This window comes from Curcuma longa, chromosome 18, assembly GCF_044706935.1.
Source record: "Curcuma longa cultivar G26 ecotype Majalengka, Jawa Barat chromosome 18, ITB_CL_G26_1.1, whole genome shotgun sequence".
Taxonomy (NCBI): domain Eukaryota; kingdom Viridiplantae; phylum Streptophyta; class Magnoliopsida; order Zingiberales; family Zingiberaceae; genus Curcuma; species Curcuma longa.
In genome coordinates, this window is record NC_133878.1 from 362,621 (window position 1) to 385,782 (window position 23,162).

General features: G+C 35.3%; 2 protein-coding genes across 3 annotated transcripts; one reads left to right on the plus strand and one right to left on the minus strand.

The window, feature by feature from the left end:
* Positions 1-4,919: 4,919 nt before the first annotated feature.
* On the minus strand, positions 4,920-12,382 carry LOC141812245 (uncharacterized). 2 transcript variants are annotated; one of them, XM_074700301.1, is made up of 2 exons: positions 12,058-12,382; positions 4,920-5,245 (listed from the first exon to the last, which is right to left on the minus strand). In XM_074700301.1, the coding sequence occupies exon 1, from the start codon at positions 12,350-12,352 to the stop codon at positions 12,080-12,082; it is 273 nt and encodes a 90-aa protein (XP_074556402.1). In that variant the 5' UTR covers positions 12,353-12,382; the 3' UTR covers positions 4,920-5,245; positions 12,058-12,079. The 2 variants fall into 2 exon arrangements, with proteins under 2 accessions (XP_074556402.1, XP_074556401.1); XM_074700300.1 differs by having other exon boundaries at positions 4,920-5,281.
* Positions 12,383-20,586: 8,204 nt separating this feature from the next.
* LOC141812240 (protein WALLS ARE THIN 1-like) lies at positions 20,587-22,376 on the plus strand. Its single transcript, XM_074700293.1, has 6 exons — positions 20,587-20,852; positions 20,940-21,002; positions 21,082-21,198; positions 21,284-21,686; positions 21,762-21,913; positions 22,024-22,376. Exons 1-6 carry the CDS (start codon positions 20,641-20,643, stop codon positions 22,229-22,231), a joined length of 1,155 nt encoding a protein of 384 aa, XP_074556394.1. The 5' UTR covers positions 20,587-20,640; the 3' UTR covers positions 22,232-22,376.
* Positions 22,377-23,162: the final 786 nt, after the last annotated feature.

The window sequence follows — 23,162 nt, forward strand, 5'->3', positions numbered from 1 at the left end:
ACTTCACTCACATCCAAATATTATGTTCTGTTTGGATTAACCCTTGATCAAACTTAGGTGTATTGTCAAACATCGAAACTCTAAAGATAGACTAGTACTTCTTGCACCAATATATATGTTGTACCCACTTCAACTTGTAGTAGCTGGTAGCTTATGGTTGTAGTTACATCGTATAACAACTACAATGGAGTGTTAATAAGTAAAATTTAATTGAACAATTAAGGGTAAAGATCTAGTTAAAATAAAATTTCAAATTGCTAAATAAATAAAAGAGACCCATAATACCCAATAGAGGTAAAATAAATAGTATCTAAGCATAATCCACTATATAGTGGCTAGAAGATATTATTACTACAACATATAACAACTATATGCAACAATCTATTATGTGTTGTTTTTTATCATTTGAGAATGAAAACTTAATAATACTATACTTTAAAATTATAAAACAAACCATGGGAATCCATAGGACCCATTAGATATAAAATTATCACTATCTAAACATAATCCACTATGTAACCACTACTCACTAATTGCTACAATAATATTATTATCTTATGTTAATTTTGACTAATTAAAGATCTAAATAAAATAAGAATTCAAAATGCTAAAATACATAAAGTGGACTTCATCTAACCCACTAGATGTAACTATTATGATAAGTCAATTATGATTCAGACCCTAATCTCTAAAATCCAACTTAGAAATAAAAAATTGAAACTGACCAGATAATTTAATAATATTTTGAATAGTTCATGTTCGATACGACTTTCATTTGATAATAAAAGACATTGTGATCCAATATAAAGAACTACCTCTGTCCATCTAGATAAAACTCTTCATTGGAAGAAATTGAACTCTTTATTTATGGCAACTTCCAATCAGAAAACAACACATTAGTGAATATTATCTGTGAGAGATTAGTACCATTCTCCAATGGTTTATGCTCGTTGTGCTGATTAAAAGTAGGTGCCCACGATCAGTTTGTGGTGAAGTCGACTTCAAATTTAACATTGTGAACAGCTCATCTTCAAATTGTCTTCTTTGGGGAACTCTACTATATTTTTTACATCATTCTTCATTCCTTAAATTCCACATGAAAAATAATCATAATGATCATTTGAAAATTTTCACTCATATGATTTTGGATCAGAGAAGGCAAACGAAACTGCGAAGAAGTCACTGAAACTAAAAATCTAGATTCTTACTATCGAAGTCACTGAAACTAAAAATGAAGATTCTTACTATCGAGGAATTAAAGATTATTGATAAATTGGGTTAATAAGGAATTAAAGATTATTGCCAAATATTCTTCTATGAATGTGACTAAGATAGGACCCAACAATGTTGGGTTCTCTTCTATCAATTATATATACTAAAATATATTATGTTTCCAATTGACTCACAGAAGCAATTTTAATTTTTTTTTTATTATTTTTATCGAGTTAAAATTTAAAAATATTTTCATCTTGGTTAAGATTTGAATCTATTTAAATTATTTATTAACTTATTTTTAAAATAATTTTTTTACCAATAAAAACTTATGACCGTGTAATTTCTTCTCAAACATCGAGGTTGGTTACATATCTCTTGGTATTTTATCGAATCAATAAACTTTTAAAAATTACTTTTGATATTCGTGACGAATCAACGGATTCAATAGTTATCCGCTACGTTAGTTTGGTATTAGAGCCGAACTAACCTTGTGTCATCATACCACTGAAAAGACAATCACGTGTTAACAACGTTCTCAATGTTTATTAACATGATATGAAATAGCAAGTTCGAGAGATGATTGATTAACCGTTATAAGGGATCATGGAACAACTTACTGAGAGAATGGTGACAATGATGAGAAACGTGAATAGAGAAAGTCCGATCTGATGCAATAACAATCGTCGAATCAATTTAGAAGAAGAAGAGGGCACTTATGACAAAAATGTTCCCCGCAGACAACGCAGAGCAATAATAGAAGAGGATCGCAGGTGTTAGGAGATAGATATAAGAACTGAACTTCCTAAGTTTCATGGGAACCATCACCTAAGGAGTTTCTAGACTGGCCAGCCTCTGTAGAGGAAATTTTAGATTTTAAAAAGGTACGAAAAGACAAGCATATGCCCTTGGTTGCAACCAGATTGCGTGGGACAGGCAACTGCATAGTGGCAACAACTAAAATTGACTCGAAACAGATTAAGACAAAAATTACCACTTGAGAGAAGATGAAGGAGCACATGTGAATAACCTTTTTGTTGTAAAATTTTCAACAATTAATGTATTAGAGATTGCAGGACTTGAAACAAGGCACTGATTCCTGATTCCGTAGATGAATATACTACCGAATTTTTTTAATTAATTGTCAGGAATGAATTATAATAAACTAACATGATCATGACCGTGATAGACAGATTTCGACTGAAAAAGATTCACACCATAATCGTAGTATCCAAGATAAAATGCTTGAAGATCTACATAGGCACGCGGAGCAAGATCATAAAGAAATCAAATTTCCAATTGAACTTCTCAAATTTTCTAATACATTACAAACCAAAGAATTTTTTGATTGGTTTAATAAGGCAGAATGAATTTTTTTATTATAAGAAAGATGTGAACGACAAGATCAAAATAGATGATCTAATTTATGATAATGATAAAGTGGAAGAAATTGCTTAAGAAGTTGATATGGATCTTCAAATTGTGGAGGAAGCAAAATAATATGAAGATGTTGAATATGCCATCATGAAGCTCAGGATGGCGTGGGAATTTCTTCTACTGCTACAACCTTGATGCAATTAAGCAAACATGAGACCAACACAAAAGCTACCGTGATTGGCCCTGCAGTAACTATCCCTGACCATCTGAGGGTTACTAATGCAGATTGTGCCCATCTGAGCTTTGGTAGTTTTGGTTCTGGTGCATTTTCTGGATCTTTTCCATTAAAGTTACTAGCAAGAAACTTGGAAGCAGCCCCAGCCTTAGATGATGTTTCTATAATCAATGAGTCAGATACGAGAAATCATAAGTACTATAACAATGAGCCACATAAGTCTTCTCTCATTGAGAATGTGGTTTCTATATATGGCACTGCTTTAGAGAAGCTTGACGACTTCAATTTCAGAATCTGAAGTTGTGAGGAATCATCCACTGAATGGTACAGAAGGGCTTCAGAGTGAATTTCCATTTGTTTTCGGTTAAGGGTTGTCAACCTCTTCACAGCCAAATGCTACAACTTACACCTATCTACAAGAAAATTTTTAAGTGCCAAATATTTCACCTTTGTCAAGTTTAATGCAATCAAATATTCTGCAGAACAATATATTAGCAGCAGCAAGCAATCCACACCTTCGGGATTTTGATCTTCCCTTGTCTCCCTTGCTTATACCAGTCAGTGCCTACAAGATATGGAGACAAAGCCGATCATTAAATTTGGTGCAAAGGTTGATTATCTTCCTTCTAATGTTGAACTTATGGAGCCGATTATGAACCACCATGAACACCAAGATGGTGCCGAAAGCAAAATCAACGAGAAAGGCCATGAAGCTCTGTGAAGGTGATAAAGATGGAGAACGAGGTGAAGTTCTAATTGTCTGCATTGAGGTTGCTGCTAGATTTTGTAATGATTTTGAGCAAAGGGCAATAAGATTGAGCACCTATGCTACTTCTAGTTCCTTTAGTTCTTAGTCCAAAAAAAAAAAAAGTCAACCCCAACACGATATGACACCCGACTTTAGAAGCAATCAACCCATCATTGGCCATTGGGTTCTACAGCAAAGACATGGATGATTTCAAAGGTTTTTATTCACATTCTACCTAGCTAACCGACAAATCAAGTAGAGCATCATTGTTCAAAGTCATCATCATGAGGTTACGTCTTCCTAGTCATTTGAAGACTTCTGATATTTTTAATGTGAATCATTTGATTCCTTTCCATGGTGATTCTTCTTATGATGATATGACCAGCAATTTAAGGACAAATTTTCTCCACTCTGGATAGAATGATGCGAGAACAGAAACAATTTTAGTCTTTTTTATTATTTTTATCAAGTTAGAGTTTAGGGGTATTTTTTTTTCTTTCGCAGGGTTAAGGTTTAAACTATTTGTTTAGTTGTTTTTGAGATAATTTTTATCAATAAGAATTTACAATGACACTGTTTCTTCTCAAACGTCGAATTTAATTGCATATCTCTTGGTATTCTATCGAATCAACGGATTTTAGAAGATTACTTCAAGTATTCGTGCGCAAATCAACGGATTCAATAATTATCTGATGCGTCAATGATGCATGTTTGTAAAGCTGTAAACAAGCCAAGTCAAGTCAAGCTTTATGGTGTTTAAGCTTATTTAATAAGGTAACCAAGTCGAGCCTAAAATGAACCAAACTTTTGAAATGATTGTTCAAACTTGGTTTGATTTTTTTTTATGAGTTTAAGCTTGATTTAAGCTTGACTTGAACTTGGTTTGTTTAGATGTTATTGAGCTCTCAATTCAAGCTTGTTTAATTGTTTGAAACTTTTACATTTTAAACTTATTTAGTTGATTATTAAACTTAATAATACAAATTTATTTATTTATTTTGAAACTTTATTTCTTTATTTAGCATATTAATAAAAAATTGATATTAATGAACGTTGTTCATGAACGCTATTCACAAACATTATTCATGAACATTATTCACAATTCACGAACATTAACAAACAGAACACATATGTGTTTAAGCTTATTTATTTAGTTTAACGAATTGTTCAAGCTTGTTTATTTAATTGATCTTATGTATATTGAATGAACATAAATAAATTTTTACTAAGTCGAACATCAAATTTATTCACGAAAGTTTGATTCATTTACAATCCTTGTGAATCATTCTCAATTGTACAGTGTTCCTGGTTTCGTGCATTAGCAATTAAATGTTGATAAGTGTTCAGTTAAACACAGATCATTTTTCATAGCAATTGATGTACGTGGTTTCAGCCTTAGTTGAAACCAGAAAAAGTGAAATGCAATTTACAAAGAAATGGCCAACATTCTGAAATGGGCAATCATGTTATCACAATAAAGTGCAGAATGTATGCAGAGAGGCCAGAGCCGTGCTATTTATCACATGACTCGAGTAAAAACTATCAGAAGTATCTTAAAAATTATTTCTGCAGCCCTTGCAAGTGAACACAAGACAAATTGAACTATGCAACTGTAGGTAGGATGAGAATTCCAGGAATCCATCTCTCAACTTCTATAAGAAAGTCATTAGACCCTGACAGAGGCAAATGAAATCCAGTGCGGTTCAAAACTACACCGAAGTTAACAGAAATGATTAATTGCTATAGATACTTTGAGATAATGAGAAAAGATAATATAATTGATTCTAACTACCCAGTGCAAGGGCATACCATTTATGAAACAACATGATATTAATCAAATATCAATTGCTATGTGGATAATTCATAGGACATCCAAATATCTACTCGTTGAAAATGAGGCCAAACAAGATTCCACAGTAGAAAATAAAAAAGTAAATGGAATTTAGCTTAATATGCTTCAGCACATATAGATGGGAGCTTATTTTGCAGTTAAACAGCCAACCAGCAAACCAAGAAAAATAACATGCAAGGATATTATATAGCAAAGCAAACTATTTTTTAAGCTAGCCTCATATATTCAAGCACGCTAAGTTTAGGAATCAAACTGATCATTGGTATCATATGAGAAATGTACATATTATTAGTCACCTAGCAAGCAGTGATGGCGTATTTACTCCATGAATGATTAAGAGGAAAGTGAGGGAACAGACAGGGCCAAAAATATGAATAATAAAACTATATAGTGCCAAGCCAATAAATCATAAGAAGGATTGGGCCAGTGGTCTTGCAGTTAATTCTTTCAACATGCTGCTGGCTGTGCTTTCCTAAACATAAGAGGAATTTCTTGGATATTAAAAAATAGCATTCCCCCAATACTAAAAGCACCAACTGACAAATATTGTGATATATTAGAGGAAATGTTTGAAGAGTAACTAGATAAATTATTTATGTGATTATTTTGTCTAAGGTCGGCCCACAATATGATAAATTCAACTTGAATCCTGTTGAACTTTAAGATTTCGTTCAAGTGTAGGGAGTATTCATGTTTAGTAGGTTTAAAATTTTGGATTCAATTAGAGTTAAGTCCTCGAGCTAAACCTGAACCAAACCAATTGTGGGGAAAACCAAGTCAAGGCACAATCCAATTTTGAGTGTTAGTGGGTCTAATTGGTGGGTCTTGTGATGAAGATTATTAGGTTCAAATCGAGCTCAATTTAGTCTCAATTTAGATGAATTATGGTTGAACCAACGTGATGTGTTGGACTTGGTTCATTCGATTCGATTTAGAATTTATAAGGTGTTTATATATTTTTAATTTTTTTTCCTTATGTGCAGGCTCTCTCTCTCTCTCTCTCTCTCTCTGTCTCCTTCTGTCCACGTGTCTCCTTGACTGGGATTTATCATTTTTTTTTTCTGTGCCCACTTTGCCCAATGCCACCACTTGTGACCAGCCTCCACACCAAGCTCTCACCAGAACCCCTTCTTCCTCTGTGGTGACACTTTCTAGCATCGGTGGGTTTTCCACGTTGTCACCAAGTGTCGCATCGAGTGTCTCCTCTAGCAGATTTGCCTATGGAAAGTTTGGAACGACCAAGGTTAGTGTCTTTGTGTTTGGTCCAGGACAACGGAAAACAAGAAAGTAATGTTGTACAATAATATTAGAAGATTAACCAACAAGCTCCTCTACACAACCTCTTTCAACTCTAATTCGTGGACAGAAAACAAAATCAAGGATTACTCTTCAATGCTTTATAAACTATAATAGTTATGCATTGGTTCTAGAATCTAATGGTGGGCAACAACTATAAAAGTGTGTTTAGTTCAAGTTATCATGTATAACTTTGGTTATGTAATTACCAAATAATCACATAACCAAGGTTATAAGCAAGGTTTAAAATCTCGACCCGTATCAAGGTTTGATCTTGGACCGGAACGATACAGTTTCGGTATCGTATCGTACCATGCTGATATAGTTTCGATATTTTTTAAATTTTAAATATAAATGTATATTAATTTTATTAATATTTGATTATTAAATATGTTTTATATATTGAAATGTTGAATTTATATTTCAATATTTTCCTATAAGATAATACTTATTATAAAAATTATTTTTAAAAACTAATTTTTAAAATTTAAAATTAAATTTAAAATTATGAAATCATTTGAAAAGTTAAAAATAATTATAAAATTATTTAAAAATCTTAAATTATTTTTTTGAATGTATTTGTAAATTTTTAATTTTAAAAAATTTATTTGAAATGTTTAAGAATTATTTTTTCTTTAAAATTTTAGATTATTTTAAAATTATTTTTTAAAATTAAATTATTTTATAAAATATTTATTAATTTTTAAAATTATTTAAAAATTTTGAAATAATTTTTAATATTTTATAACTATTAATAATAGTTTATTTTTTTAAAAATGTATATTTAAAAAATAAAAAATTAACTAAATCAAAAAATTAAAAAAAATTGCTGCTGTAATAGCCTGTGGAGATTGTCACAGCACCGCGGTCCTTGTGGAGGATTTTAAGAATATATAAAATTTTATTAGAATTTTAAATCAATTTTTATATATATTAATAAGATAATTTGATTAGAATTTTAGGAAATATATTTGATTATTTATTTAGGTTAGGGTTGATTATTTATTTAGGTTAGGAGTTGATGAGAAAATAAATAAAAAATTATTAGAATTTAAATAAAATATATAATTAATTAGATAATTTTATTAGGGTTTAATTAAGTTAATCGTTTTAATTAAAAATCCAATTCTTTTCCCCCGACGTGCGTGATCTCGGCACGCACGTTCAAGGTCGCGGATCGCGCAGGTCGTGCGACTCCTCCAGGGAGGCCGCCGAGGTCGCAACCCCTCTGGAGAGGTGCCATGGTCGCGCGACCCCGCGGCCGCGCCAAAGGGGTCGCGTGATCCCTCCGGGCACGACCGTGGGGTCTCACGACCCCTTTGGCGCCACCGCCGGGGTCGTGCGACCACTCCGACGCGGTCGCCAGGGTCACGCGACCACTCCGGTGGCTAGGCTGGTGCCAGGTCGTGTCGATGCCGATCAGCGGGCGAAACGAAACACCCGTTTCGATCGGCTTAGCACAAAATTTTAATCCTTGATTATGGGGTATAAAACATAACCTAATATTGTTTGATTTATCTTATTTATTTGGAGGGAACAAAACATAATCAGTTTAACATTTACTATATTACTTTTGATTCAATTTATTTTTAGAATAAATTAAATTAAATTAATAATATTAATATTAATGATGATAATAAATTGATAATATATAAAAAATAAATATAATTTATTTATAATTTTTAAAAATTTAAAATAAATTTTTATATATTTTAATAAAATAATTCATTAAATTAATAAATATAATTCGTTAATTTTATTTTTTTTAAAATTTAAAATAAATTATCTATTTTAAATTTATAAGTATTTAAATTAATATTTATTGAATTAATTAACACAATTTCAATTAGATTTCACGATATATTTCAATTAACTCAGTTTTAAAATTGGAGAGTAATCATGGGAAAAATTTTCATTAACCTCCGAAATCGTAGAAAACCTTAGATTATCAAGATAATCACATTTTGGGTTTATAAGTCATTTGCTGACGTTTTGTTGATGTGGCGGTAATGTTACATTACTTGGAAATCAATCATAACCTAAACCAAACAAGATTATCATTGAATAGATAACCAAGATTATCAATGATAACCCTGAACCAAACGCGCCCTAATAGTTAATAGCAACCCTCTTCAAGTTGGATGTTAAAATTTATCCTTTAGAGCTAGGGGTTATAGTTGTGGATGCTCGAGTTTAATTTGTCTTCCCTTATTATTGTGATTGTAGTTTGAAGTTGATTTGTTGTGATGATTAACTCTTAGTATAGTATAGTGTCACAACTGTTATTTATTCGAATCTGTATCTCACATATCTAGTTGCTAGAAGAGCCTTGAGGTGGCTAGAGCTAATTGCATGTGGTACAAAGTTCTTCATTCAAGGTGAGTGTTGTTTCCTAAATTATATTGTGCATTTAAGTTGATGAAATAAATATTATGAGATTAATTGTAATTATTTTAAAACATTTTTGCTGGTTGACAGTTCCTCCCATATTATTTGTCCTTTTATATTCAAAGTTATATATCTATTTTGTCTGTTCCCTATTGAGACTTACTGATGACAAAAATGACTGCCAAAAGATAGATATGGGGCATTCCCCTTAAAAGAACTTGAAATACCATGAGAACCATGATAAATTAAATTACACAAATAATTATGTTAACTAATAAAAATAGATAAATTATACTTAAAAGCTTCGGCTCCATGCTTTGAAGGAGTTGCATGATTAGTTAAACTCAATTAACAAGATTATGAATGTAACACTTATCCAATATAACTTCGATTCCGCACTTTGAAGGAGTTATGTGATTATTTATACTAAATTAGGAACAATGAATGTAACTGCTTATACCATAGGACCACACCAAGTTTTGAAAGTGTTGTGTGATTAATTATAATAAAAAATGCAACACTTCTACCATAGAACTTCTGCTCTGCACCCTGAAAGAGCTACATGATTAATTATGCTGAAATTAAAATAAATAAATTACTTATAATTATAGAGCATGCTTCATACTCAAAAGGTCTAATGGGTCATTTGCTTGTTTATATGTTTCAACCATTTTACCTGAAATATCTTTTTCACTAGGTGGATTGTGTGTTCATCCTTATATATTTACATAATGTATTTCATATTAGGTGGATTGCGAGTTGTTGATTCCATATATATATATATACATATGCACTTCGTATTAGATGGATTACAAATCATTCATTTCTATAATGTATCCTTTACTAGGCAGATTATGAGTCTTTGCCCATATATAACGTGTGTGTGTATTGATTCTCTGATAAATTAAAAAGGAAACTTTGTAAGAGAAACCATGAGAAATGATGACACCATCTAAGAGTAATTTAAAATATTGTGATAAAAAATTAATGAGGAATGATAACCTTTATACGGTTCATCGAATTCTTTTATGGAATATATTATGTGCACTTTTTCCTTATACCCACTTTGCATTTTTATATTCATATTCTAGAGTTTTTCAGCTCCAGATTATTTCTTTAGATGTGTGCATAGTATTGGTGGAGTTTCTTCAAAGATATGCATTCATTTAGTTTGGTTAGCTAATGTATATATTTTTCCTCTAACATCAATGCAGTTCACATGCAACGATTAAAGTTAACTTCAAGCCTAGCTCGTGCAAAGTGTGATTACCCTAAATTTGAAAAAAAAATATGAACTTTTTTTTCAAATCATAGGACATAAGAATACATTCATAAAAACTAAAAGATATCCTTGCAAATGTATCATAGATCTACCAAAGAAATAATTTGACAAAGAAAATACAAAAGAAAGGATCAAAGAAATAGATATAATGCGTGCACACACAGTGAGTACGGAATGGACATAGTGAAAACCACAAACAACATACATAAGCAAACAGGGTGCTGAGATTAAAAAAATTGAGTGTTATGAATGCAAGGAACCAGAGAATTGCAAAGTGGTGGTAGATAGCAAGAAAGACAGGTCACCATCATGATTGTTAATATGCAATGAAAATTAGTTTTATTTTTGTCAAAAGTTATGAGGCAAATCAGAGAAAATATTATTTCTTGACAGTTGATAGTCTGAGATGCCCTAAATGAAGAATAAAAGATAGGTCAATATGACAAAGACAAGAAGCTATAGGTAACAATTTCACCATAAAAACTAATTGTTCTTGATATCGGATTTTCCTAATTAATAAACAAAGGAAAAATAAGTTACTTTCCAAGAAAATGTTCTCTCCTTTGACACTTATTCAATATAAACAAATTGAACCTTACTAATACATTCTTACTTAATATCTCAGTATTCTGTATATATGTGATAATAATGATTTTTTATCAATTCAAGTAACCAAAAAAGATAGTATTCTTATCACATTCCCATCATTAAACCACAAAAACCACTGTCGATGCAGAATTATATACAAGAAATGCAAAGTGATAATTTCCAGAGAATTCCTGGATCTTGTTAAAGGTCAGAATCTACTATAGGTGGCCAGAGGCCTCCCATCTTAAGTCATGTCCTCTCGAACTTAGTCCAAAAGGTAGTAAGTTATTGTTTGTTCCAATCATAGATTCACTTTAAAATTTGAACTGGTTATACAAGCATGCATCAGCAATAGAATCAACCATGCCCCATGCTATCAACATTCATATAATCTAGAGCATCATCATGATATTCAACATTTCAAAAGTCACTTGTTACAATTAATTAATATTGCAAGTCCTCATTAACAGCACCAAATTGAATTGCTTCCCATAAGCAATAGGCATAACTTCACTTAATTGTGCAGGTGATAATTACTAGCATCATGTTGCCAATAAGGATTCATTAATGTTCTAAAAATTCTAAGCCTTTGATATCTAGTCTAGTAGGATTTTAAATGATTTCTTGAACTCCTATTGCAACAGAAATCCATCCACTTAAAAATATTAATCACTTAATACAATAGCAACAACATCAATCAAGCTTTATCCCATTAGGTGGAGTTGGTTATATGGATATTTCTATATCATTAGACTCTATTCCCTATTATATTATCATTTATATTTAAACAAATTTTATCTTATTTTATTGTTGCTAAGTTAATCTCCTAATGATAAATAAATATCATTAGCGAGCAAATGCATAATCTTTACTAAAGTAGCATAATATACAAAACCAATATCTGTAAACCCTAGATCGTTATTGTTAATGAACTAGTAAAACCTATAATGATTTAACAAACAAATTTGAAACTAAGAGAACTAAATCGAGCAGAAAAAAACTAATGGAGCAGATACTATTTTTATAACAAGATATTGTAACGCATGGTCAACAACCAAAAGGGTAGTGTCTGGCTCGACCTGTAAGAACCCTGAGGCACTGCTAGTGGTGGCCGCCGGAGGCGTGCTGCTGCTGGTGCTCGAGGTGGCGGCGCTCATGGGGTAGGGCTACAAGGTAGGAGATTATCATGCCTCCGGTGATGACGTGATAGAGGGGCTGGATGGAACTGGTCTCGATGTATTTCTCGATGTAGCGATCCACCGCCTGATCTGTACTCTTCTTGACGTACTCCCACGACAGCTTCGGCTTCACGTAGGCGGGGAGATCCCTCACCTTCAGCCCCTTGATCTCGTTGTAGAACGCCCGTAAAGCCATTGGAACACTTGCCAATCTGGAAGCGGTGACCCTTGAGAAATCGAGATGGGGATGAGCGGAGGATGAGGGTAATATACGCGAGGAGAACCTTCGCAGTGTCGAAGGCCCAGGAAGTTCATCTATTGTCCGGCCCATTTAACTTTTATTCCACAATCAGGAAAGAGTTACTTAGTTTTAAAAGTTAGGAAACCTAAATTTATCGTCTATATGTATGAACATGAAACAACTCCTTTCTCATGAAGCGTGGAGCTTGACGAGGCTCCGTCATAAGTAATTATAATTTTTTGATTATTTTTTTATAGATGATCGTAGGATCGATTATATAGAATCGCTGAGATGGCAGATTCCATCTTTTTACTGATAAAGAGTTTGACGAAGCATTTGACGAGGCGCAAGGAACTATGAGAGATGTGAAAGTGTGACCTGACGTACTAATTTATCAGGATGGCCGACAAAGCCAGACTAAGGGAGGCCCAAGAGATCTCCACCTTAGCTAACAATCTAAGACCCCTATATATATATATATAAAAGTTTAAAAAAATTAATTTTAATTTTTTATCCTAGGTAATTTAATTGTCCAAGTACATAGAGGACCTCAAAAAAAATTTATATCTCTTTTAAATCATAAATTATAAAACAAAATAGATTAAAAAGAATTATACATCATGTGTGATGATGTTGATAGTTGGTGAATAGTTATTATAATTGATGTCTTTTGACAATTTACATCTCTTTTATTTCATTCAGAGTCTAAACTTAGAGGAATTTTTTTATTAGTTATTATATTATATTTGACTGAAGATCTATTTTTTTAATTTTGATAGATATATTTTCTTTTTTATAGAGCATGTTCAATATTGATAAGTGTTATGGGATCTAGACACTTTTTAATTTGCTTTATTTGTCTAATAATGTGTTATATGCATTTTATTTTTGATATTTTATTGTTACTTATTAATTAATTTGACGATGTATATTAGTTTTTCTCCTTCTCAGTAGGAATTCATAAGTGAACTCGAGATTGATCTGTTGTTGCTTAATTGACTAGAAAGTGAGAGACTAAAGGAAGATTCTTTAATGTTGGATACTCAATAATAATAATAATAACAACAATTATATCTTATCTGTTAATGTTACTCTTTAAAATCAATTATGAGATAATTGATAAGAAAATTTTTATACCATAGGTCTTTAATAAATGACAAAGTTTATGATTATTATATTTACTTCAGATCTGTACCAAATGAATAAGTATAATAATATCCTAGGATAGTAGGTTCTAGTCTACAACATATCAATTAGTTATTTTTTGTGGGAGGTTATAGATATATATTAAATACTACTCTTAACTATTCTTAGTCAAGCTTTAATATACAAGGACAATATTAATGCATTGAAACTAACATGTATGTCAACTGATGACTTAATCTCACAAGTCATGAATATAAGATATCAAGTTGACACATAAGTATATATTAGAGGATATATACTGAATTGGCTCGTTATGAGAATTTTTCATTAATCATTATATAAATGTCATAAATATTTTTATAGTGACTATTAATATAAATAGTCCTTAGACCTAAAGTCACTACGATTCCCTACATAAGGAGTTGTCGAGTTGTGTACTTTAGTATCGGCAAACGTCACTTGTAATAAGGTGGACTATAAAATCGATCACTGGATATACAATAAGTTATGCGAAGGGATGTGAGTAATGTAGATGGAATCTATTCTTTTCATATGACGAAAGTGATATCTATGGACTCCTTGATTAAGTAGGACGTCGGATTACTAAAATGTATGGTCATGCTTAAAAAGTCAATATGAGATATTAACTCATTTGGTTAAGTAAGTTTACTTGGAGATCAAAAAACACAAAAATTGATAAGGGGATGACATAATCTATGCCTCATTGATCAATCTAGATATCGATGATAGAAGGACCAAGTTATACAAGATAATAGACATAGAAATGTTAGGTCGGATCTCAACATTTTCATCACTTGGGTAGCAATGATGCATTGCTAGATGTCACTCATTGCTTATATATCTAAAATATTATTTTAGAGACATTGTCAACGTTACGAGAATCTATTTGGTCACACACAAAGAACATATTGATTTGGAGATGGATTTATTTTAGTTTGACTAAATATAATTGACCCTAAGATTATAGGGTTAAGTCAAATTCAAATTAGACTCATTAAGTTAAACTTAAATGAATCCAACTATTGGATTATTGGATTGTGTCTAATCCAAATTAGACTCATTGAGTTAGACTCAAATAAATCTAACTATTGAATTATTGGATTAAGTCGAATTAAACTCAACCACTAAAGATAATTAATGTCCATTAATAGAGCATTAAAAAAAGAGAGAACAAAAGGTAAAAATCTTTTGTATTCATTAGATGAGTACAAAAGTCATTCTTTACAATGCATTTAATGATGATCACTTCTAGTTTCTTCTTCTTCTTCTCTTGGCCGAACCATCCAAGTTGCTAGTATAACAAAGGTAGTTCTTCTTCGAAAGCTGAGTTCGTGCAATGAACGAAGGACGTGTTCGCGTGGATACAAAAGAAGCGCAACTATTCTAATCATGCTGAGATATGGTGAATCAAAGTTGCTACCGAAATTGTTTCATCCATGCAACAAAGGTGACAACTCGATCAAACATATATACTGTATTCACATGGATCCTTGGGGGAATTAATTTTTCTACTGTGTTTATGTTACCGGTTGTTGTCCACAATGGGCACAACCTTTGGAAAGGTTGCCAAAAGCAACCCTTGGAAAAAGCAACCTTTCGAAAGGTTGCCAAATGCAACCTTTGGTTTGCTATAAAAGACATGGAGGTCTCATCCTTTTCCATCATTGTGTAAGTCAACTAAGAGAATTTTCTCTCTTGGAAAGAAATTACGCAAGACTCCCTTTCTCTCTCTCGGTACGAGACTTATCTCACGGAAAAACACCATTGGATCCCGAGGGCGTTTGGAGCGAGAAACTACAAAGAAGACTCTTGTAGACTTCTTCCCGATCCTACGAGATTCTGCAACGGACAAGGTACTCACCTCCATCAAGATCTAACATTGGTATCAGAGTTTTCGCATTTCTCTCTTCACAATGTCCTCGGATGATCTCCATGCACAAGAGCTTGCTGCAATGGAAGAAGATGATTTTGAACCGACAGAGGATCGCCACCAACAACAATGAGGATAGCGTGGTTGGCAGCGGCTCTACACCCACGTAGGAGTCTGTGGCATCAATGTAGGATCAAAAACACGCTAGAGGGGGATGAATAGCGTGTTGCACACTTTTTGATTTTCATAAATCTTACGAGTACGTGCGGAAGCAAAAACTAGTGCGGAAGCGAAAACAAAACCAAGTAAAATAATGGACAATTTTGTTTACTTGGTTCACAGTCCTAGACTGCTACTCCAAGGCCCACGGTCCTTGACCGTTTTCTTTGGGCAATTCCACTAAGACACTTGTCCCCTTTCGGCAGCAAGTGTATCGAAAATACAAATACGAATTGCTTACAAAAGCTCGATACAATAGAAATAATAAAAATAAACTTTTACCGACTTTTGATCGCGCAGTATCTCCTCGAAAGTTGATCTCGGCGTTTTAGTGTGATTCGGAGTGATTTGGATCGCGTACGGCACCGACATCGAAGAATAAGAGCTTGGGAGTCACGAGAACGGAGTTTCGAGGTAGAAAGAAGTGATATCCGGCTGCTGCTCGTGGGTTTCTTTTATACTGCACCTGAGTCGACTCAGATAGGCGTCGACTCAAATGCCTATCTGAGTCGACTCCAGCTGACGTGGCAGATGAAGTTTTATCGCTTCCGCCCATTATCCTCTCTGAGTCGACTCCAGTTGCCTCCTGAGTCTGTTGGCGATCTGGATCTCCGTCCTGCGTTCCAGATTATATCCGCTCTGAGAAGCAGAGAACCCCACAGGACAAAAAATTTTATCCCGCCTGGATCAATTGACAAAGTCTACAAAAGACTAAGTCTGCTAAGTTTTTATAGTTAACGAATGATTCGAAAAAACAACACGCGCTATTCACCCCCCCTCTAGCGCGTGTATCGATCCTACAATGACAACTAAAGTGCTCGTCTCAATGGGGAAGAGAAGTGAGGAAGAAATTGAAATCAACTTTTTCCTTTTATACTAAGGCCCATACTGTAGGGACCATCCACCATAAAATCCATTAACCATTAACAATCCATTTAATGAATCGGATTATTGGATCTACACATTTAATCCACATTCATTAATTTAAACTCCCTTCATGCTATAGGCATTAGATCACTTAATTGGGATTTAATTTTGTTAATGATAATTAGTCATGTGTTGTTAGTCAAGTGTAAGCCCATCTTATAGAGATTTAAGCCCACCAATGTGGATTTAATCCTTCAGTCATCCCTCGAACTTCTTACTGTAGCCACTGTAGTGCGCTATTCAAAGTCCTCATTTCATGTATGATACCCATCCAACCTTTGATATGTTCCCATACAAAGTTGTTGGTCTCACATGTGAAAAATAAGTACTTCAAAGTTTCTATGTTTTTATTGCAAAGTACATAAAGACCAGTTGTCTCTTGGAAAGTGATGCGGTTCCGAGTGAGAAGTTTACCCTTTGCCCCTAACCACAGTATGAATGAATGCTTCGATACTATCCAAGGTCTCCAAATCACCTTCCAATATAGCATATTCCTACTCTTTGATGTGTAGCATTCATAGGCCTTTGCAATTTCAAAGTCTAAACCATTGTTCCAGCTCGTGATGAGTTGAGATGCTCATATATTCACCCCTACCATGCCAACTATTCTATCCTAAATTGCAATTATCTACTTTATCTTATGAAGAATCTCCCTTTTTAGGTTTTTGTTCCTACATTGACTATCCCTTGAGATAGATGTTATGTATCCATTGTATCCATAAAGAGTCCTTAGCAATGTATATTCTATAAAGTTTTTGCAAGTAGGGCTTCATTATAACTTTTTGTATCCTAAAATCCAACCTCCTTTCTTCCTTCATAGAACACGTCTTTCTATACTACAATGCCTTCTCGGATCCCCATAAGAACACTTTGAACAATCTGATAATCTTATCTATACTTGCTGTTGAAATTGAAAATACAGTCTACTAGTACATTCCACACCTTTCAAAATAGTTCGAATAACCTCTACCCTAACTGCATCTGACAGAGGCTTATTGGTCTAAGACTTGATATAGGCAACAATCTTATCTATTAAAAGTGCATAATGCATTACCTTGATCTTAGTTGCAGTTAAAAGAATATCTAGATATCTAAAAGGCAATGTACCTCTTGGGATCCTGTCATTATTTGTATATCCTCCAATTCTAATCCTATAATTCTAGATCTATATAGTGTAGATTTTATGATATTTATAGTAAGCTCCGAAGACGCACCAAAGTCATTAAGACATTTCTACAAAATGTCAATTGATGTAATGACCCCTCTAGACATGATTAACAGATCATCTGCAAAAGCTAGATGTATAGAACAACACAGAGGAACTCCTAATTAACTGTGTCATGGGCTTTCCTCAAATCCATCTATATCATGCATCTTAGCGATATGCAGTTCCTGCATTATTGTTTCAATAGTTCTTGTTTCAGATAGATATATGTTATATGCAATACTTCTCCCTTCTATGAAGCCAACTTATGTAGATTCAATAATGGAATCTAATTTGAAATAATCTTGGAGATGATTTTGTATATAGGACATTTCAACAAGCAATCAGTTTGAAGCCCTGTGTTGTCTGTGCATGACTATGCTTGAGAACTGGTACAATCTCAGCGTCATTAATGCAAAGACTTTCAGAACCGCATCAAATAGATGAGAACCAATAATATCCCATGCTTGCTTTAAAAACCAAAAAGAATACCCATCCGAACATGGGAATTTTCCATTCCTATGTTGGTAACTACTTGTTTGATCTCCTATTTGCCACATCTCTACTGAGCTGAAGTTTAATAAATGATCTAAGGTCCAGAGGTTTAAATGTGTGTAACTAATATTATTAAAACTGATTTAAGCTTATAATTTATTTGAATTCAATATGATATAAAAAAGATCTCATTATGAAAGACTATATATCGGCCCCGCACGTTTGATCGTCAACCCTATCTTGGCCTTAGGTCCTTCGTTCCTCTGTTCATGAAATCAGCTTGCTCAAGACTTCCATGTCCACTTCACTTCGTCTTCATGCGCTGCTTCACACACATCTTTGTTCCTTAACAACCACAGCCACCAAATCAACATGGACAAACCGCACTTGAACAGAACACACTTCACTAAATCTCTTCTCTCCCGACGGATTTAAAATTAACAGTTTTGCATTGGCAATTTGCAGTTGTCTCGAGGCGGCGTCGAGGCTTTGCAGGCAACGCAAGGTAGTGGTTGGAATATTCATCATCAATCTACTTGCACAAAGCACGCCTGCTTTGCGCTCTCCTCTCCAGTCAATTTCATACACAGTGCCCAGGAGAATCCCCTGCCTGTTTAAAGAGGCCAAACAAATGTCATCTCAAACGCATATATATTTACTGTTCGTCGACCACTCGACATAGAATGCCCTGACTGATGCAAGAGGCAGGCTGCTGCTACAGTTGGCGATTAAGTTTCTAACTGGATCGACATGAGTATACTTTAAACTAATTAACTATATATGTTATTAGCCCTAATTTTGAATCAAAAAGTGAGAACCCATTAGGAGTAGGACCATATATCAGAGTCATCAATGAAAGAGATGGTTATAGGAATCTATCTATTAGTACCATTTAGAATAGTTATCAACCTTTCCGCCATGCCATTTGAGCTCCTTTTTCTTAAACAAACAGCTAATCGATCTCATGCCCCATGGGGAGAACTCCTGTAAATTAGTTCTTTTCATGTGCATAATGAAAGCAGCTAGTGCTCGATCAAGAATTGATACTCAAACTGAAAAAGGATAAAAGAAAATCAGTCCACATGAAGTAGAAGTAGCAGAGGTGTGGGTGATCATGAGAATATTGTGGTGGAAGTGGGTAGTTCGTAAAGTGAGAATGACACACAAGGCATCAACACAAAAGAATAAAAGGACTGTTTACCAATGCATGGGGATATAATAAAATTTGACTTGTATCGATTGAGGCAAACAAGTTGTCCCTTAAAGCAGGGAAGCCACTGAACCTCAACACAAAACCTGGGAATGGAACCCTAGTGGATCCATTTTATCCCATAAAGCTGCCCGGCGCCTCATCATGTTATAGATGGTTGAGGTGGGGGCATGCAGAGGTAAAGCCTTAACTGAGCACAGCGCAGGCGAGTGAATTGATGAAGGGAACACACAGTTGAAAGTAAATACTGCATGGCAGTGTAATAAGTTGAGGTGAAGCAAAGGTGAAGAAAGATTGAAACTTGTGATGTACTTTGTGTCGATGCTTGAACGGGTAGCTAGTGTGGTCGTGTCTGGTCCCGAGCTGCTTTTTTCTGATGTATTTGGTCGCTTCCTGCCTCTGAAATCTGAGAGAGGCAGGAAGGGTGTGTCTAATGCTGGTCTGTTTTTTTTTTTAAGAAAATGGATGCTTTTTCAGGGCAGTCTCCTTCTGCTAAAGCAATTTTCTAGATCATAACAATGCTTTTGAAATGCGGTGTACTTGCTTTTTCCATGGGAACGGAGATGAGTTAGAAGTGATATAGTTAAATGAGAGTTCTAACATTTTGATCTTATCTAATTGGATTTTTTTTAAAAAATTGATACCATATAAATTGATATATCCTTTTCTTTTGCAAAAAGATGAAATTCGCCACCTTAGCGGTTTCACACGATCGATCTCATAATCATCTGTGAAAAAATAAATTGTAGTTAGTGGTCCCACACGGTCGATCTCATAACCATTTGTGTTGTAACCAACTCAGCTATGTCCTAAAGACATCCGTCATATATCCTTAATCATTACTCGATTGCCCCGGGGCTTGATCTAATAGGAACTAAGGATTATTAAAAAAAAAAAAAATCAAGAGCATGCATCTCTGATCGTTTTCAACACCATCAGAGGTTGCCGAACGCACTCGTGCGTGCTTTTGATCATTCATCTCCTCCTTCCCCTCCATCGCCATTATCATCAGTGCTCGCTAGTGCCTGTAAGTCCCACGCTAGCTTTGACTGTTTACCGAGCCCCGCAGCTATATATACCCCACTCACTCACCCTCCACTTCTTCATCCATCCATCCACCGACTCACTAGTCTCATCTCTTGTGTTTGGCAATGGCGGAGGCCGGCGGAGGGAAGAGGGTCTGCGGCATGCCGGAGAAGGTGCAGCTGCACGTCGCCATGCTCGCGCTGCAGTTTGGCTACGCCGGTTTCCACGTCGTCTCCCGGGCGGCGCTCAACATGGGGATCAGCAAAGTCGTCTTCCCGGTCTACCGCAACATCATCGCCTTGATCCTCCTCGTCCCCTTCGCCTACTTCCTCGAGAAGTGATTAACTTCTTCAATTTGAAGAGCATTGATCGTTCGTATATGCTTTGGTAATTAATTAACCTTGTCGTGGATTGATTAATGCAGGAAGGATAGGCCGCCCATGACGCTCTCCTTCCTCACCCAGTTCTTCCTCCTCGCTCTGTGCGGGTAAGTTCCCACTTTTGCGTACTACTCGTTCGGAAAGTTAATCCGACTTGATGCTGATCGATAGAATTCATGGAATCAGGATAACGGCGAACCAGGGATTTTACTTGCTTGGCCTTGACAACACTTCTCCCACCTTCGCCTCCGCCATCCAGAACTCTGTTCCGGCCATCACCTTCGCCATGGCCGCCGCCCTCAGGTAATTAATTCTTCTAACTACTCATTTCATCCCCAGCTTGATGTGTTCGTGTGTAAAGTTTTGATCTTTTGCTTCAATGATGAAGAATCGAGAAGGTGCAGCTCAACCGGCGAGATGGCATCGCGAAGGTGGCCGGAACGCTCGCGTGCGTCGGCGGCGCCACCATCATCACGCTTTACAAAGGGCCATCCATATTCAGTCCCGCGACGTCGACGACGACGCTGAACTCGGTGGCGCCGCCGACCATGGCGGAGGGGACGAACTGGACGCTCGGCTGCGTCTACCTCATCGGCCACTGCTTGTCGTGGTCGGGATGGCTCGTGCTCCAGAAGCCGGTGCTGATGAAATACCCAGCCAGGCTCTCCGTCACCTCCTACACCTGCTTCTTCGGCGTCATCCAGTTCCTCATCATCGCCGCCTTCATCGAACGCGACGCAGACGCTTGGACCTTCCACTCCGGCGGCGAGCTCTTCACCATCCTATACGCCGTATGCATGCGACTAACTAACAACCCATAATCAATCGATACACACAAGAAGATCTCAAACACTGATTACGTGCAGGGATTTGTTGCATCTGGAATCGCCTTCGCTGTCCAAACATGGTGCATCGACAGGGGAGGCCCTGTGTTTGTGGCCGTGTACCAGCCAGTTCAAACTTTGGTGGTTGCAATCATGGCCTCGATCGCATTAGGGGAGCAATTCTACCTCGGCGGGTATTAATATCAATTTTCCTTCTCTCCATCAAGCAATAAACATTACATTAATTGCAAGCACCTGCAAAAGTCGTTCTTTAATTGTTTTCCTTCCTCATGGATTCGTGCAGCATCATTGGAGCCATCTTTATCATTGCTGGCCTCTACCTGGTGCTGTGGGGCAAGAGTGAGGAAAGAACCTTTGCGACTAAGGAGGCATCCACTATCTCTTCCGGTTGCGAGCATGATGGCATCAGACCAACAACTGCCTCCCTCATCAAAGCTTCTTCCAACCTCACTCAGCCACTGTTACCCTCATCCACCTCTGAGACCGTTTGATAGAAAGAGGAACTGATGAGATATGTTCTGCAAGATTGCCTAGGTTTTCTAAGATTATATTCCTGATGGAGATCTCGTGAGAAATATGTAACTGCTTGTTTTGCTGTTTAAAGAAGCTATGAAGTGTGGTTTTGGTTTGCTTGAATTAAGCTCGTGTTTGAATCTACTCATATTGTTGCATCAATACAACTGCAAAATGACAAAAGAGAACAAGGCATTGCAGTTGTATGTACTCAATATTGCTATGACATGACAGTCTGTGGATTTCTTCCCTAGCTATCATATCGACTGTGGCTCACTGCAACTAGACCTACATGTTTTACCTTTTTCTTTCTTGAATCTTTGACCTAATCAAAAACTAACAATCACTTTCTTATCAGTGGCCTGAGCACAAACCCAGCTGTCTTTAGCTCTTTGGCATCTCACAATCTCTCTTTCGTACTTGTCACTTTGCTGAATTATTTTGAAGGACCAAACCACCTTTAGATCTAGTGAGCATTTGTGTCTGAAAATTACTTTTAGATCATTCGGGCTGTTGCTTATGGGGCGAGGAAACAGACAAAGGGAACTGGTTCAATGTTTCCAGATGATGTTATGGACCAAAAGATGCTTGACAATTGTCAGCTTCCAGAAACGAAATAAGTGAATGTACCATTCATTCGATACCTTTTCTTTTAACTATGTTTATGTATTCATGCACTAGAAAACACATTAGAATTGATATTTATACAATTTTAGATATTAATATTTGACAGGGTTGTCTTCTGTAGAGCCCTGTGTCACATTTATTCCATACATGTCTTGTAGGACAGTAAGATGAACCAGATGCATCATGGAGTTTCTTGTGGTGTGGTAGTTTCTATGGCAATTATGAACAGGTCAAAAGTAATTGCCTTACCTCCCTCAAAATTTGGTATTGAATGATAGTCGT

Coding starts and splice junctions, on each gene's coding strand:
- LOC141812245 (XM_074700301.1), bottom strand. CDS start 12,352: ATGGCTTTACGGGCGTTCTACAACGAGATCAAGGGGCTGAAGGTGAGG.
- LOC141812240 (XM_074700293.1), top strand. CDS start 20,641: ATGGCGGAGGCCGGCGGAGGGAAGAGGGTCTGCGGCATGCCGGAGAAG. Junction 21,199..21,283: donor GCCATGGCCGCCGCCCTCAG/GTAATTAATTCT, acceptor TCAATGATGAAG/AATCGAGAAGGTGCAGCTCA. Junction 21,687..21,761: donor TCTTCACCATCCTATACGCC/GTATGCATGCGA, acceptor GATTACGTGCAG/GGATTTGTTGCATCTGGAAT.